The sequence below is a fragment of the Vanacampus margaritifer genome, chromosome 1, assembly GCF_051991255.1.
Source record: "Vanacampus margaritifer isolate UIUO_Vmar chromosome 1, RoL_Vmar_1.0, whole genome shotgun sequence".
Taxonomy (NCBI): domain Eukaryota; kingdom Metazoa; phylum Chordata; class Actinopteri; order Syngnathiformes; family Syngnathidae; genus Vanacampus; species Vanacampus margaritifer.
Genome location: NC_135432.1, coordinates 48,259,732 through 48,274,607, shown reverse-complemented (window position 1 = coordinate 48,274,607; position 14,876 = coordinate 48,259,732). Strand labels below are relative to the sequence as shown.

General features: G+C 39.5%; 1 protein-coding gene and 1 long non-coding RNA gene across 6 annotated transcripts in view; both read left to right on the top strand.

Annotated features, from left to right (window-relative positions):
• The first annotated feature begins 4,968 nt into the window (after positions 1 to 4,968).
• On the top strand, positions 4,969 to 6,332 carry LOC144063658 (uncharacterized). The gene is made up of 3 exons (XR_013296617.1): positions 4,969 to 5,205; positions 5,298 to 5,469; positions 5,986 to 6,332. It is a non-coding gene; the product is annotated as an uncharacterized LOC144063658 (long non-coding RNA).
• Positions 6,333 to 7,355: 1,023 nt separating this feature from the next.
• Positions 7,356 to 14,876, top strand: part of ccdc88c (coiled-coil domain containing 88C) — a 76,516-nt gene continuing 68,995 nt past the window's right edge. For all 5 annotated transcript variants that reach the window (XR_013294165.1, XR_013294176.1, XR_013294171.1 and 2 more), the window contains exons 1-2: positions 7,356 to 7,921; positions 9,195 to 9,307. Coding sequence is in view for 2 of the 5 variants with exons in the window: in XM_077565912.1 (XP_077422038.1) it covers positions 7,862 to 7,921; positions 9,195 to 9,307 (173 nt within the window). In the remaining 3 variants the exon portion in view is untranslated. The remainder of the gene's footprint in view (positions 7,922 to 9,194; positions 9,308 to 14,876) is intronic.

Sequence of the window (14,876 nt, the reverse complement as noted above, 5' to 3'; positions counted from 1 at the left end):
GAGAACATGCTCGTGTTCCCCAAACCCTTGCCGTTCTAACGAGCCATTTCTTGAATCTGTATCTTCAACCGTTAAGTCGTGAGAGGCTTTTGTACAAGGGGTGCTTCTCTCATGCGATCTCAATGGAATGTGGGGCGCGTGACGTCTCCAAGTCAAAAATGTATGTGCTCTTAAAGTGACAGTGACATATTTTTAGATTATGGTTAACTTCCACATTTCTTGACCGATTCCAGTCATTTAAATTTTAAAATGTTCAGCTCATTTACATTTTTTAAAATACATTTTCAGGGACAGTGAGATACTTTTAGTTGATGTTGATTATGGTTAACTTCCACATTTCTTGAGCGATTCCAGTGGTTTAAATTTTAAACTGTTCAGCTCATTACCAAAGAGTCAGCAGTCCCATTCAAAATTTCCGCGGGAATTTTTCTAGTATTACTATTATTATTTCATCTTCCACGATTTTTCTGCAAAAATTCAGCCCGTACCGTAGATCGCACCGGGACAAATGAGGTATCAAACGATGCGGCTCCATCTGACTCGCTGCGCTATTATTTTTCTAAGAATTCCGAGTTACCATGGCGACGCTATTCCCAAATTAAGTCCCCATTGGGAATGAATGGGAAAACGAAAGTGATCAAATCAGATCAAGCAGCTTTTTTTTTTTTTTAGGTACGCCAAGGACTCTCTCCCCCTCGACCACCCGGGTCGGCGGCCATCTTGTACAATTGATTAGGTATTCCCAGGATTCTCGCCACTCCGCTCGCCCAGGGCGACGGCCATCTTGGCCAATTCATTAGCTACGCCAAGGATTCTCGCCACTTCGCTTGCTCAGGGCGGCGGCCATTTTGGCCAATTGATTAGGTACGCCCAGGATTCTCGCCACTCCGCTCGCCCAGGGCGGCGGCCATTTTGGCCAATTAATTAGCGTCGCCAAGGATTCTCTACCCTCCGCCCACCCGGGGCGGCGGCCATCTTGGCCAATTGATTAGGTACGCCAAGGATTCTCGCCACTTTGCTCGCTCAGGGCGGCGGCTATTTTGGCCAATTGATTAGGTACGCCCAGGATTCTCGCCACTCTGCTCGCCACTCTGCTCGCCCAGGGCGGCGGCCATTTTGGCCAATTGATTAGGTATCTAAGTGCTACTACTATACTACTACTACTACTACTATGTCTACAAGTACTACATACAGTACATGCATGTTTCCACCTTGCAAGAGTCAGCAGTCCCATTCAAAATTTCCGCGGGAATTTTTCTAGTTATGGGACTGCTTGCGGAGCAGCAGCTTCACTGCACAAATGAGGTATCAAAAGATGCGGCTCGATCTGACTCGCTGCGGCATTACTTTTTTCGGAATTCCGAGTTACCATGGCGACGAAGTAAGAATAAATGGTAAAGGGGAAAAAAAAAAAATCAAGCACCTTTTTCCAAGCCACGCTTTGCGCGCTTTTGTTAACTGATTGATATGATTTTTAGCTCATTCTGTTGCAATTTTTCCCATTTTTAGCTCAGTGTCGAATTTTTTTGAAAGGAATGTAAGCTCTCCCTCCTGTGCGGGTTCAAAGAGAGTGAGCAAAATGGAGAAAAAAAGTATTTTAACATTGGTGTGTATTGCGTCTGCCAAAGTGGAGCAATCAACGTCAGAGAGAGGAGAGGGAAAAAAAAATTCAAAAAAATCTTACTTCAACTCGTCATTGTGCCCACATCAAATTCGGACATTTTGTAGTCACAAGGGTCTTCTTTCAGACAAATCCACTTTTGTTTGGCAAAGGTGTTATTTAGTACCTTTTATTTCACTTCAAGCGAGGAGAAGTCAAACTTTTCCGGCCGCCTTTTTCTCCTCATTTTTTTAGTCACAACTTTTCAACCTGCTCTAATTCGGTCATTTTTCATCCGATATAAAATATGAGAACATGCTCGCGTTCCCCAAACCCTTGCCGTTCTAACAAGCCATTTTGAACCGTTAAGTCGTGAGAGCCTTTTGCTTTCTCATACAACTCAGTTGAATGTGTGTGCGTGATGTGTCCAAATAGTTCAAGTCACATGTGTGTGCGTGAATGTGCATGTTCGTTAAAGCGACACTAAGGAACTTTTAGTTTATGTTGATTATGTCTTAACTTCCACATTTCTTGTTTCAACTGTTTAGTTCATTCCCAATTTTTTTTCTAAATGAATTTTTAAAAAACAAAAGCACAACATTATTTTTGTTTAAATGTAGTGTAATGGACTGCTATTCAAATAGTGCTTTTTTAGCTATACTGCTATACTGAGCTATACTCTCTCACTTCTGCATAGCAACTGCCTCAGCCAATCAGGGCTGCCTGTCATCGCTCTCGCTCTCACTGTTGAGCTCAACTCACCCCCTTTATTTTCTAAATGTATTTATTATTATTTATTATCTTTTTACTAATACTAGTACTAGTTGTACGGCGGCCTTCTTGGCCAATTGATTAGGTACGCCCAGGATTCCACCAACCCACACCCATCCCCAGCCCCCCACCCCTTACCACCCACCCTCCCAACCCTCGCCCATCCGGGGCGGTGGCCATCTTGGCCAATTGATTAGGTATAGCCAGGATTCTTGTCCCCTCGCACACTCGGGGCGGCGGCCATCTTATCCATTTGACCACTACTAAAATTACTACTACTACTAGAAGTACGACTACTGCTACTACTACTACAAGTCCTATTACTATTGCTACAAGTACTACATGCGGCTTTCCACCTTGCAACAGTCAGCAGTCCCATTCAAAATTTCCGTGGAAATTTTTCTAGTTTTTAAAGTACCATTGAGGCAATCAAAATGTATTGCCTTCAGGCCACCCTCACCTATTTCATATGACTTTTTTTCATGTAATGTGGTTTATTCCTCCAAACAGCCTTAAATTAAGTTGGGACTTGCATTTTTTTTATCCTGTTCTCTAAATTTCGAGTTTGACTCTGCTTCTTGTCCTTTGTTAGATAAAGGCCAAGATATTTTACAACTGATTTTATTGGAATGTTACAAATATCTTTTAATTGTGTATCATGTACTGTATAGCTAAACGTTCACACTTTTTCAGGTTCAATGCTAGTCCCAATGCTAGAGAGAATTTTTTAATTTTCTCTATGGCCATTGGAACCTGATGACTATCTTTCTGGAAGAGGGTTGTGTCATCAACTAATTAGCTGATTATTATTTCAGTCCCTAATACATTTTGTTTTTTTATTATCCTGGCAATTTTTGACATAAATGGTTAGCATCTCTGTGACCTACATTTATCTTGAAGTTTGGAGTTGTACCGTGTAGCAAGGAGACACAGCTACGAATGTTCTGATATAGACCTTCGATTATTATCCAAAACTTAATTCCAAAGCCAAATGATTTAAGCACAGATAAAATGAATACATGCTCCACTGAATCAAAGGCTTTGTAAAAGTCTAAGAATAGAAGGAATCCATCATCCTCAATGAGATCACTATTTTCAATAATGTCCATTACCAGTCGTATGTTATTATGAATTGATCTGCCTTTTAGGAATCCAGATTGAGTTTGGTCGATAATATTGGATAACCATGAACAAAGACGAGTAGCAAAAATGTAAGTTAATAATTTGTAGTCTGAGTGTCTTAGGGTGATAAGTCTTCTGTTTTCAATGTTTCTTGGATCTTTATCAGGCTTTGGAATAGAAATAATAACCCCATGCGCCAGGAAGGAAAAATACAAGTAGTAAATATTTCTGAAAAAACTAGGTGCAATAATTCTCGTATTTCTTGCCAAAAGAAAGGCCCTTGTGAGCCCATCAAAACCAGGCAAACGGTTGAGTGATAGGCGACCAACGGCTTGATCAAGTTCTGCCATTGTAAAAAACTTCACAAATTTTCTCATAATCATCATTTATAATAGGAACATGTGCAGCTATATCTTTCAGAAATAGGTCACAATATTCCCTGGAAAACTTTGAAGTGTAGAATTTGCTGTAAAATTTGGAAAACGTTGCTTTTCATCTGTAGCGTCAATATCATCAATAATTAGAGACTTTACATTGTTCGTTCCCTGTCTTTTCTTTTCAAGGCCACAAAAATAGGCTAAATTTGTTTCCCCTTCCTCTATCCATTCAGCTCTCGATCTAATAAATGCTCCTTGTGCCCTTTGTGTAAAAATGTTATCAAGTTGAGGTTGAAGGTCAAAGATTTTTTTCCTATCATCTTTTGTTGGGTCTAGTTTATTGCAATGCATGTTCAGTTGTTTAATTATGGATAGCTCTTTCTCCTGCACAGCATTTTTGATTTTTTTGCTTAATGAGATAATGAACTGACACATTTTATATTTAAGGAACTCCCATTTTTTAACTGGAGTTGTTATGATTAACAATCTCCAAAATCAGCGATCTAATATGTTCACAGTTAAATTTCAGTACTTATTTGTGCGACTGTGTTTTTGGTTTAATATACAGGTGCATAACACAATGATCAGTTAACCGGTCCGTGCATTAGAAATATCAGCATTGACATCATAGCACAAGATCTGATTGGCAACCAACCAGTGATTTGAATTTTTAATTGGGGCTGAAGCATGAATATTTAAGTGTTTCTGGATTTAAGTGGTGCCAAATGTCAACTAGTCTTGCTGTTCACAGAAATTCGTAAAAATTAGATTAAGATTACTGATTGAGTATATAGTGGGAAATCCATCTAGGAAGTCATCATGTGTTAAATTTAGGTCACCCCCAATTATAATGTTATCATTTGGATGTGACAAATGAATGTCTTCTAATTGTATACAAATCTTTCCCAGCAATGATCTGTTGTCTCTTGTATTGTTATAACCATATACATTGATAAGCACAAACTTTAAATGATCAATAATTACTATTAAAGTTAATCAATGAACCGCAATGTCCGTTTGTATCAACTGTGCAGGACACAACTTCACGTTGCATGTTTGCAATAGTTTCTGTGTTTTGTCTCAAGTCCTTACCAAGGTTTTCTATCATCCATGTCAGCATATCAAGTTTCTGCAAGATGGCGGCCTCATCTTTCTGCTTCCTCAGTGGCACTGCCGTTTTGGAGGGCGACGACAAGACATTCTTCTGTCCTTTGGTAGTTTCCATACTTTCCGCGGCGCAGTGGTCGTGCACCGAAAGCACTCTTCGTTTGTCTTTGTTCATCGTTGTATCGGTGATCGTCTACAAAAATGGCATTCAGCTGCTTCTTTCGACAGGTTTTGAATTTCTAAAGTAGTGGTTGAATCACATAGAGTAAAGTCCTGTGAGTTTTACGGAGTGTTATTTCCAATGTATGTCATTGTTTTAGGGAACGCTACTGGAGCTATTTACAGCACGCCTGCTCCCTCCGCCATCTTGCCAGAAGTCGCTTGAGTATCCTGCATATGGTGTCCAGACGGACGCGTTTTGAAATCTCTCCACTCTGGAGCCCGGTTTCAAGCACCGAAACCGCGCCATTGTGTGGACGAACGGCTTAAACGGTAAGAAACTTGTGACAATCAATCACAGACTAGACCATAGGTGTCAAACTGCGGTCCTTGAGGGCCGCAGTCCTGCAGGTTTTGGAGGTTTCCCTCTTCCAACACAAGCTGATCCCAATCAGCAGGATTGTTATCAGGCTTATGCAGAGCTTGCTGATGAGCTGATCATATATCAGCTGTGTTAGGGAAAGGAAACATCCAAAACCTGCAGGACTCTGGCCCTCGAGGACCGGAGTTTGACACCTATGGACTAGACAATCACAAGGATATGCATGATAAGTTTGGCGTTCACCACAGGTGCTTATACTTAACAGGTGGAGACAAGCTTGTTTAGCTGCCAGTTGAGTAGAAGCACATGTGGCTAAAGCCAATCTATGGCAGGGTTTTTACTTTATAGACCAGGATTCCCCAACACTGGTAATAAGTCACCCTCTTTTACCTTTGGAGGGTTGGGCAAGAACTGTTAAGGTCAATACAAAACATCTTACTTGAATTCAAGTTTTTGCTTTGATCTAGCCACTCCAGACCTTCATTTGGACTTGCTGGTGCGTTTGGGGTCGTTGACCTGTTGCTGACCTCTGGCATGAGGGCAAGAACTGGTCGTACGTCACCTGCAGGAGTTCCTGGTAGACTGCAGAATTCATTGCTCCATGAATCACAGCAAGACCATCAAATGCTGCTATATTTCACACACAGTCATGCACACACACTGTAGTGTGTTTTTCTCCTTGAAACACTGCAATCAACACCTGTACTGGCTCCTCGAGGTTTTATTGATTGATTGATTGGTTGAAATGTTTAATTTGAATATTTGTCAATACATAAATAAGTGACAATAATCAAATAAAGAAAATGAGACATTATTTGTGCTGTTTGGTACTGTACAATGTCAGGAAATTTAAGTAATTGTGACTTTTGAAATAATGTATTGTGATCCTGATAACCAGCTTTGTGAATAATCCGTAATGCTCTTTTCTAATATTTATTGAATGTAGTATGGTTTTGTAATTATTGCCCCAAACTTCATCACAGTACTGCAAATAAGGAGACTAGGAAACATTATAGAGTGTGGAGTGATTTACTGTCTAATAACCCTCTTTGCTTTATTTATTATTGCAATGTTTCTTGAAATTTTACTCCGTATATGGTTGATATGTGTGGTTGTAATCTATTGCACGCTCCTCGCCCTCCAAACTGAAGGGACTTGTAGTAACACCAAATTTTCACTTGATAACGCTGCTGTCCAAGGAACTGCAAGAACGAGGATTGTTCACACAACGTTCCTCCTCAAAATCTCATATAGTAAAAAATGAATAAATCAAAAATCAAAAGGGCCACCATCTCCCACAGATGACATATTCAAGCACTGTGCACGTTTGGCCAGGTTCTTTTCTTGGAGTTGTTTAAGATCAAGTAACAAGAGTCACTGTTGTGCTCTGACTGTACCAATAAAAAATATAGCAAATTAAATTGTTTTATTTGATCCTTTGACACGTTTTAATCTACAAATCTGTCAGATCGCCTCGCGTGTTATGTCCGTTAAATTTGTTTGGAACAACCTGTCAAACGTTGTTTTATTTCAACATTTGATAACGTTGGTGTAAAAACTATATATACAATTTGACATATACACATGCGAATACGACTAATTACAGCGAGCGAGTATATGTTCTCATAAACGCCTCCTGGTTATTGTTGGTTCTGACGTCACTCCCAGTGAAAGCGTTACCGAATTACGGAATAATAATTGGTTAATTCGCCGTAAAAGGCGGGGTCTTTTGAATTTCTAGAAACTGATTGGATGAAACTGTCGTCAATCACATTGCACTTTGTGCTCCCCGCTCTCAAATCAGTTTGATGCGCATATTGTAATTTAAAAAGCGAAGTGGGTGGAAGTAACTTGTGTGTGAAAGAAAACGCCAGCAACAACACTAAATTGCTACAAGTCGTGTGCGCTTAATTGTATTCATTACTTTTTAAATATCTGCCTTGCCTTCTTGTTTTTCGCGGATTTTTTTTGCTGCTTTACGGCCGAATCGCGTATCCTTGACAACGCGAGCGACTGTCCTGGCGAAGTTTGGATTACATCAAGAGTTTTGTCCGAGACGTGGAATAAACTGTTTAATTGACCACTTTAACCACTCGACATGTTTGCGGCGCCGTTTGGAACTACAATGCACGGCTTTTAACGATTTTGGCGCGTTTTGGAACATGAAACCGTGCGTCGAGCGAAGTGAGACAGCGCGAAACAAAAGTGAGTGAAGTGAAAGCTCATCCGGGGGAGGTCGATGCCTCGCGGCGGCTTTGTTCTGCCCTGCGTGGAGACCTGCCGCAAGCCTGCAGCCAGCATCGACTGACTGATCAACAAGGGAGCCGGGCCGAATTCGGCATCATGGATGGGACTCTTTCCGAGCTGCTGGCAGCCTTCCTGGAGTCGCCGCTCGTGTTGTGGGTGAGTGGGAGAGCCATGTTTGCCCCCTGCCAGAATACTGATAGTGTACATGCATACAGAGACACTTCATCCATCGTGTCATAGGATCTAATAGCAAATAGAAAAATACATGAATATTTTAAAACGTATGAAAATGCAATTGTTTAAACGTCAATATTAATAGCGAATAAAGTGCACAACCAAAGGCTGGGAACTCATCGCCGAGAGAGTTTTCCCACAGTAAACAAACATTAAAATGAGACACCTCAGTATCAATGTGTCCCTGATTCGAACAGGATTTAAACATGGCAATAAACTGCCAGGTTTAGTTGACCTCAAAACAAACCTTATTTTGTTCTAACTTTCCACTAAAACACCAGTTTCATGATTTAACACAATTTTAAATGTCAAGTTTTGAGTGGAAAGCAAACACGTTTTAGTCACTGAGCAAATGAAAATAAACTGATTGTGATTTTTATTTGTGGCTGCTGTCTACTTGAGGCCCTCAAATCAAACCAGGCTTCAGGTTAATAACCCTGTGGTACTTCCTGTTTGCCCTTGGCCCACATCCTGTTGACCTTTTCTGGCCAACCCATTATTTTCTCAGACAAATAAAAATAGGGTCAGAAAACACAATGCATACTGTAAATTGCACACTGAAATCCCAATGTCATAATGAAACATCAACATGAATGTCTCGCATAGTTTTTTTTCATAGGTGATTTGCTCTTGGTTTCAAAGTAATTCACAGTTTGACTTGTAACAGTTTAAAGCAACACTAAGGAACTTTTAGTTTACGTTAATTATGGCCATGTAGACAAGGTTGGTAATGTTACGCCTGAAGGAAGACCATGTTTCTCACAAACGCATTGTGTAATTTTTTAGCTCACGACATTCAAATTGACTTGTCTTTGTAACGAATGAGGGAAGGGGGAAGTGATGTATGCCATAAAGTATTCAGCACATTTGTAGTTTTGTGTGTGGCAGTGTTCCTACCATCCTCCTCAAAGTTGCTTAGTGCCAGTAAAATTTATAAAGACCCCCTCAGGCCATGGCCAAGGGACCATTCAACTAGTTTGAAGTCCATGTTTCATTAGAAGAGTTATGAAAATATTTGATTAAGGTTGAAAAGTTCCTTAGTGCTACTTTAATTCCTCTGGTGCAACTGTAGCTACGTGATCTTTTAGGCTCTGTCCGGAACATGTCTAGAACTTCAAACCCTCTAAAACCATAAGTAGGAATTGACAAGTTAATTGTGTCTAATAATTTTTGTCTTCTTATTGTTTGCCTCAAGGTGCGGACATTGGGTCCACTGGGGTCATGTGACAACGCGGGCTCAGAGGAGCGTGTCAACATGTTCGTCGAGCTTGTGGACGGTGTCTTTCTGCACAAGATCATGACACAAATGTAGGTAACGCTTTGTGAGAGTCTTGCTGACATGATTCAGTTGACAAATGCTCTTTGGTCTATGTGGACAGGATATACTGCATGAATTGTATCCTGTGTGCATCTATGTGAGTGAGTTTCTGCAACCACATCCTGACTGGCTTGTTTCAAATTGTCAACGTCACAGCCAGATGTGCTCATGCTCTTAAATGTGTTCGTTTTGCCATTAAAAGCTGAATCGTTTTTTAGCTTCAGTCAGTGTTTGTACTGAGTCAAGCTTGTAGAGTTAGTGTAATTGAATTGATAAATTAAATGTATAGTTGAAGTAATACGGACTAAAAAATACTTGTACATCAAGACTAACTGACAGCCAAACAAGATGCCAGTGCTGGATTTGCTGTCAACAGTTACAATCAAGGGTGTCTTCTTCTTGAGTTGTTCTTGCGCACAACTATCTTGTGCTTATGTTATGGCAAATCGGATGAACATATCACAAGCATTAGCACATAGTATTTCCTTGTGTATAATAGTTCAGAATTGACGCTATTATTGACTGGTGACCAGTCCAGATGTTGTACCCCGCCTGGCCAATGAGGACAAGAATTATTATTTTTTTTTTTTACAGTCTATCCAAGCTGACTTTGGGAGATAGGCGGGTTACAATTTATTGTGCTTGACTTGGCATTCAATCTAGTTAGATCGAGCTAGCATCTTTGACCATGCTGATAATGTCTCAACACATTGTTGTCTTGTTTTAGTGTTTCGTGGGTAGGTAGGTAGACCAATCCGATTTTAGTTGGCGACACTCTAGTATCCTGGATTCGGCCTGTCCACAACCTTGGGACTCGCCCAATGGTTTTGCCGCTCAAACTAGTGACTGTAAAACAACTGGTGCTCTTTCTTAACTCCCAGCCATTTTCACTGAAGCAATCCCTTTGCTCCCAGTTGTTTTACTAATTTTTGACTGATTTTGCAAGGTCCACAGAATATTCTGTTCTATTGCTACAAAAACAAAAACAACAACAAAGATTAGGGTATTTTCTTTCATTGGGAAAAAAAAGTATATTTCTATCTGTTTCTGTTTTGCAGGAATTAGCATTAGAATATAGCTAAGTTTCATCATTCACATTCCTGTTGAAAACGCTGACAAAAAGAGCTTTTTGCGACATGGCCCTGGCTGATCTCTTATACTCTGCTGCCACCCGCTGGCCGTTTTTTGTAATAACTACCATTGCTATAAGCGACCTCTTCATGTCAGAAGCTGTATCAAAGCCTTTTGTATGTTCTAGCATTAAAAAAAGGAATATAAAAAGCGTATTCATACGTTTTTGGGGTTGAATGAGTTAAGCATTTATGCCTTCAACTAGACAGCATTTCCGTCTGCGCTGTTTCAGAAATTCTCTATTATTTAATACAGTTTACAGTTCATAACAGATGGCCATTTATGTGATGCTCTCAACCAATCAAAACCCATATTCCCTTAGAACAGTTTTGCTGCACAGTTTCATATAAATTTGTTGGTAGATTTACTGACTTCAGGCCCAAGTAAGGATTTATTTTCTCTTAAGAAGCATCAAAACTGGTAACTTTCATTTTAAAGTGTGTTGCTGTAGCACAGTATATCGAGTGTGAGGTTTTTCTCCCTCTCTCTCCTCTGTTGAGTGACAGAGAGCTGTAGTGGGCATACCGTCTCCTTGGGCTGTGCACTCTGAGATGAAATACATCTCTGGTTTCAGTAAAGCCGCAGCGACCATGGCGACGGCTTTTTAGATAGGTAGGGTAAAACTACAGGTAGGTAAGTAGTCTTACTGGGCCACATTTCACTCAGTATTTTGTACTTGCGCTATTGTTCGACAGCAGAGACAGAAAATACAAAGTATGTGAATGACAAAAACATTAGGAATGCAGCGCTATTAAAATACTGTATACCGTATTTTCCAGACTATAAGTTGCTCCGGAGAATAAATCGCACTAGGCCAAAAATGTATAATTAAGTAGAAAAAAAAACATACATAAATCGCACTGGAGTACAAGTCGCATTTTTTGCGGGTAATTTATTTTACAAACTACTTGACCAAAAACTGATATTACGTAATCTTGGCAGGCTGAAGATATGCGTGAGATATGCTAACACAACAAAGGTTTATTACTTGCATCTTATACAGTGTTTCCCACAGATTTGAAATCTACTTGGCTGGGTAGACTGAGGGTGGGCGAGAGATGGTAGGGGGTGTTCTCAGTCCTGTTACTTGTGTCTCCTCTAACCTCATGATCCACAAGTGAGTGACGGCGAACTAATGTTACATGTGGTATATCTGGTCGCGACACATTTAAAAAAATATATATATAATTTTAAATTTTCTTGAAAACTTCTTGGGTGGTGGCCAGTTTACTTGGGTGGCCCGCCCAAGTATTAACATTATGTAGTGGTCCTCAACCCTGGTTCTCAGGGACCGGTATCCAGCCTGTTTTCTGTCTCCTACAGCCAACACAGGTGGGAATCGTTATCAGGCTTCTCCAGAGCTTGCCAATTAGCTGATGATATGAATCGCCTGTGTTGGCTGCGGGAGACATGGAAAACAGGCTGGATACCGGTCCCCGAGGACCAGGGTTGAGGACTACTGGTCTATAGAATAGGGGTGGGAACCTCTGGGTACCTCACGATACAATATGCAATACAAGGCTCACGCTAACAATTATCTTATGATATGACAATACTGCGATTATCGATATATTGGTCAGGTATAAATCCACGATAATCTACGATAAAACTAATCAAGACATAAACGGATGTTTTTTCAATGAGAAAATAGTTTCTTTTTGTACTGTCACTGAAACACAATATTAAAACTGCTGTCTTCTTCACAGGGAGTAATTTAGTGTATTTGTATTTGTGATTTCATTTATTTTAATCAGCTGCATTCTATCAACTTGATTTACTTACCAATGAAAGTCGTTTAGGTGTTAACATCCAAGTGAGATTTTATATTAGTCTTGTGACCTTTTGAACAGCTTCTTTTTATTTTTTGCCAACTTTTTACACTATTTGGTAAAACGGAAACAATCTGGTTAAAATGTACAAGATATAATGTATTATAATACAATATAATGTGTTAGAGATAGACCAATCATTTTTTTTCAGGGCAGATACTGATACAGATTATTAGTAGTCAAGGACGCCGATAACAGATATTTGGAGCCGATATTCATTTTCACTAAAAGGGAAACTATTGGTATCACAAATTTTTAAAACGCAAACTTCAGCTCTTATTTTATTGTATTTTTTTTTAAAAAGCATATGTTTATTGAACAACGTTTAAGGTTGGAGTTTAAAAAAAAAAATCCTAGTCAATAGATATTTTTGTTTTACAAATCTAACAAAAAGTTCAGGAATCTTTCAGGGGCAGTAGCATGTCTTCAAAAATTAAATAAAAGCTTAAGCAAATGGCTCCTTATTGTTTGCTACAGTAAATACAGGTTGTTGTTTTTTTAAAATTTCAAATTATCTGAAATATTAAAATGTTACTTATCTTAGATTTAATTTTAAACAAAGACAGAAAATGCAGAGAGTTCCCAGGGTCAGAAGAATCTAATTTAAATAGTTAGTTCCCTGATTATTATTTTTTGAACAATTTTTAAAATGGATCTATTATCGACCGTTTGATTCTTCAAAATGGCAGATGCCGATATTCGTCAAAATGCTGATTATCGGTGCTGCTAATCGGCCCAGCCAATAATCGGTCCATCCCTAATAATTGCAGAACATAACATTTCTCCAAAGCTTGAGGGGAGAATTTATTAGTGTATGTTGGGATAACTTGTGTAGCAGATGAAAAATCCTGGAAAAATAATCTCAAGAAAAGGGTGGGATCCCGTTTGGATGATTACATTTTGTTTGTGTATAATATTCCAGTGTAACTATAGTTGATTTGGGGGGGGGGGGTATCAACATTAAATGTTACAGTTTTAATATCCTCTAATCATTCTTTATATCAGATATTATGCTATCCAATAACTTTAATAGTACTACGATTATTACTGCAAGTGATAGACCCGATTATCGGGGCCGATATTTTGGCAATTATCAGTTATCCTCCTTGACTACTAATAATTGGTATCTGTATTGGTCCTGAAAAAAGGATATTGGTTAATAAGTTTTATTTGCATAGCGCCTTTAAAAAACATGTTTTTGCTAAGTGCTTTGACAGACCAACTAGAATACATATTCCAGAAAAATTGCGAACAACGTAATCATTTAAAAGTAACAAGCGCTCTGGCAGAAAATGCTGAGGATTTGAGATTGTGGGCTCATCAGAGGTGGCAAATCCAGGTGCAGAAAGTAAAAACCCTGCCATAGTTTGGCTATAGCCCCAGGTGCTAGCTAGCTAGCTCCCTAGCTAGCTCCCATTGTGCTTGTTTTCCTGCTAGGGAGCTAGCTAGCTAGCTAGCTTCAATGGCTAAAGCCAAACTGTGGTAGGGTTTTTCCTCTCTGGACCTGGATTTGCCACCTCTGGGGCTCATAGGTGCACAATAAATTCTGTAGAGTAAATTTGACTCTATTTCGAGTGGGACCAAATACACTCAGTTTTAGAGTAATATTTACACTTTGAAGAGAGTAAAATGAAAAACTGAAGAAAAAAAAAGTCACTCAAAGGTTGAGGAACCAACTCACGACCTTTTGCTTGGGAGACCTGAGCTATGCCACTCCTACCATTTGCTTGTATCCAAAAGGAGACCAAACACATTTTTTTGTCTCTAGGAGTTACGAAGATTCCAGCTGACATGAGCGATATTTATTTTTTTCAATTCGTTATTTTACTCTCTTCCAAGTGTAAATGTTACTCTAAAACTTAGTCTATTTGGTACCATTCTGAATAGAGTCAAATTTACTCTACAGTGTGGTTAAAAGCTCAAGGCCAGTCCCATATGTGCTTTAAAAGCAATCGGTATAGTCTTAAAATCAGTTCTCAAATGGACTGGCAGCCAATGGAGTGATGCTAAAATTGGGGTGATGTAATGCTACCTATTGGAATTAATGAGAAGCCTAGCTGCTGCATTCTGAACCAGCTGGAGGCCAGAGAGCGATTATTGATCAACACTGAAGAGTAGTTACTTGCGATAATGTAACCTGGAGAAAATAAGGGAATCAATCAGTCATTCTAGGTTGTTTTTAGTAAGTAATGATTGGTATGCAAATGAAACAAACACAATTGGATGACTTTGTTTGAAATGGGTTATGAAGGTGAAATCTGAATCCAAGATGACTCCCAAGTTTCTGGCTGTGGACGACGTGAAATTACCAGCCAAGGAACCAAGGCCAGATTGAATATTTTGAGCGGTATTTGGCAGGTTGAACAGTATTGTTTCAGATTTGGAGTTATTGAGTTGGAGGTAGTTGGATTCCCAGGTAGCAGGTGCTTTGTGATACTTTTTGGACTTTTCTGCCACATACAGTACAAGTTAAACCCACAATATCAGGCTTTGTGCATGTCGACCTTTGAACAGAAATTCTGCCCCCATAAGGGTAATACTACTAGTAATTCTACTACTTTTGGGCAGTTGATTCTCCTCACTGGGTGGATGTACTATC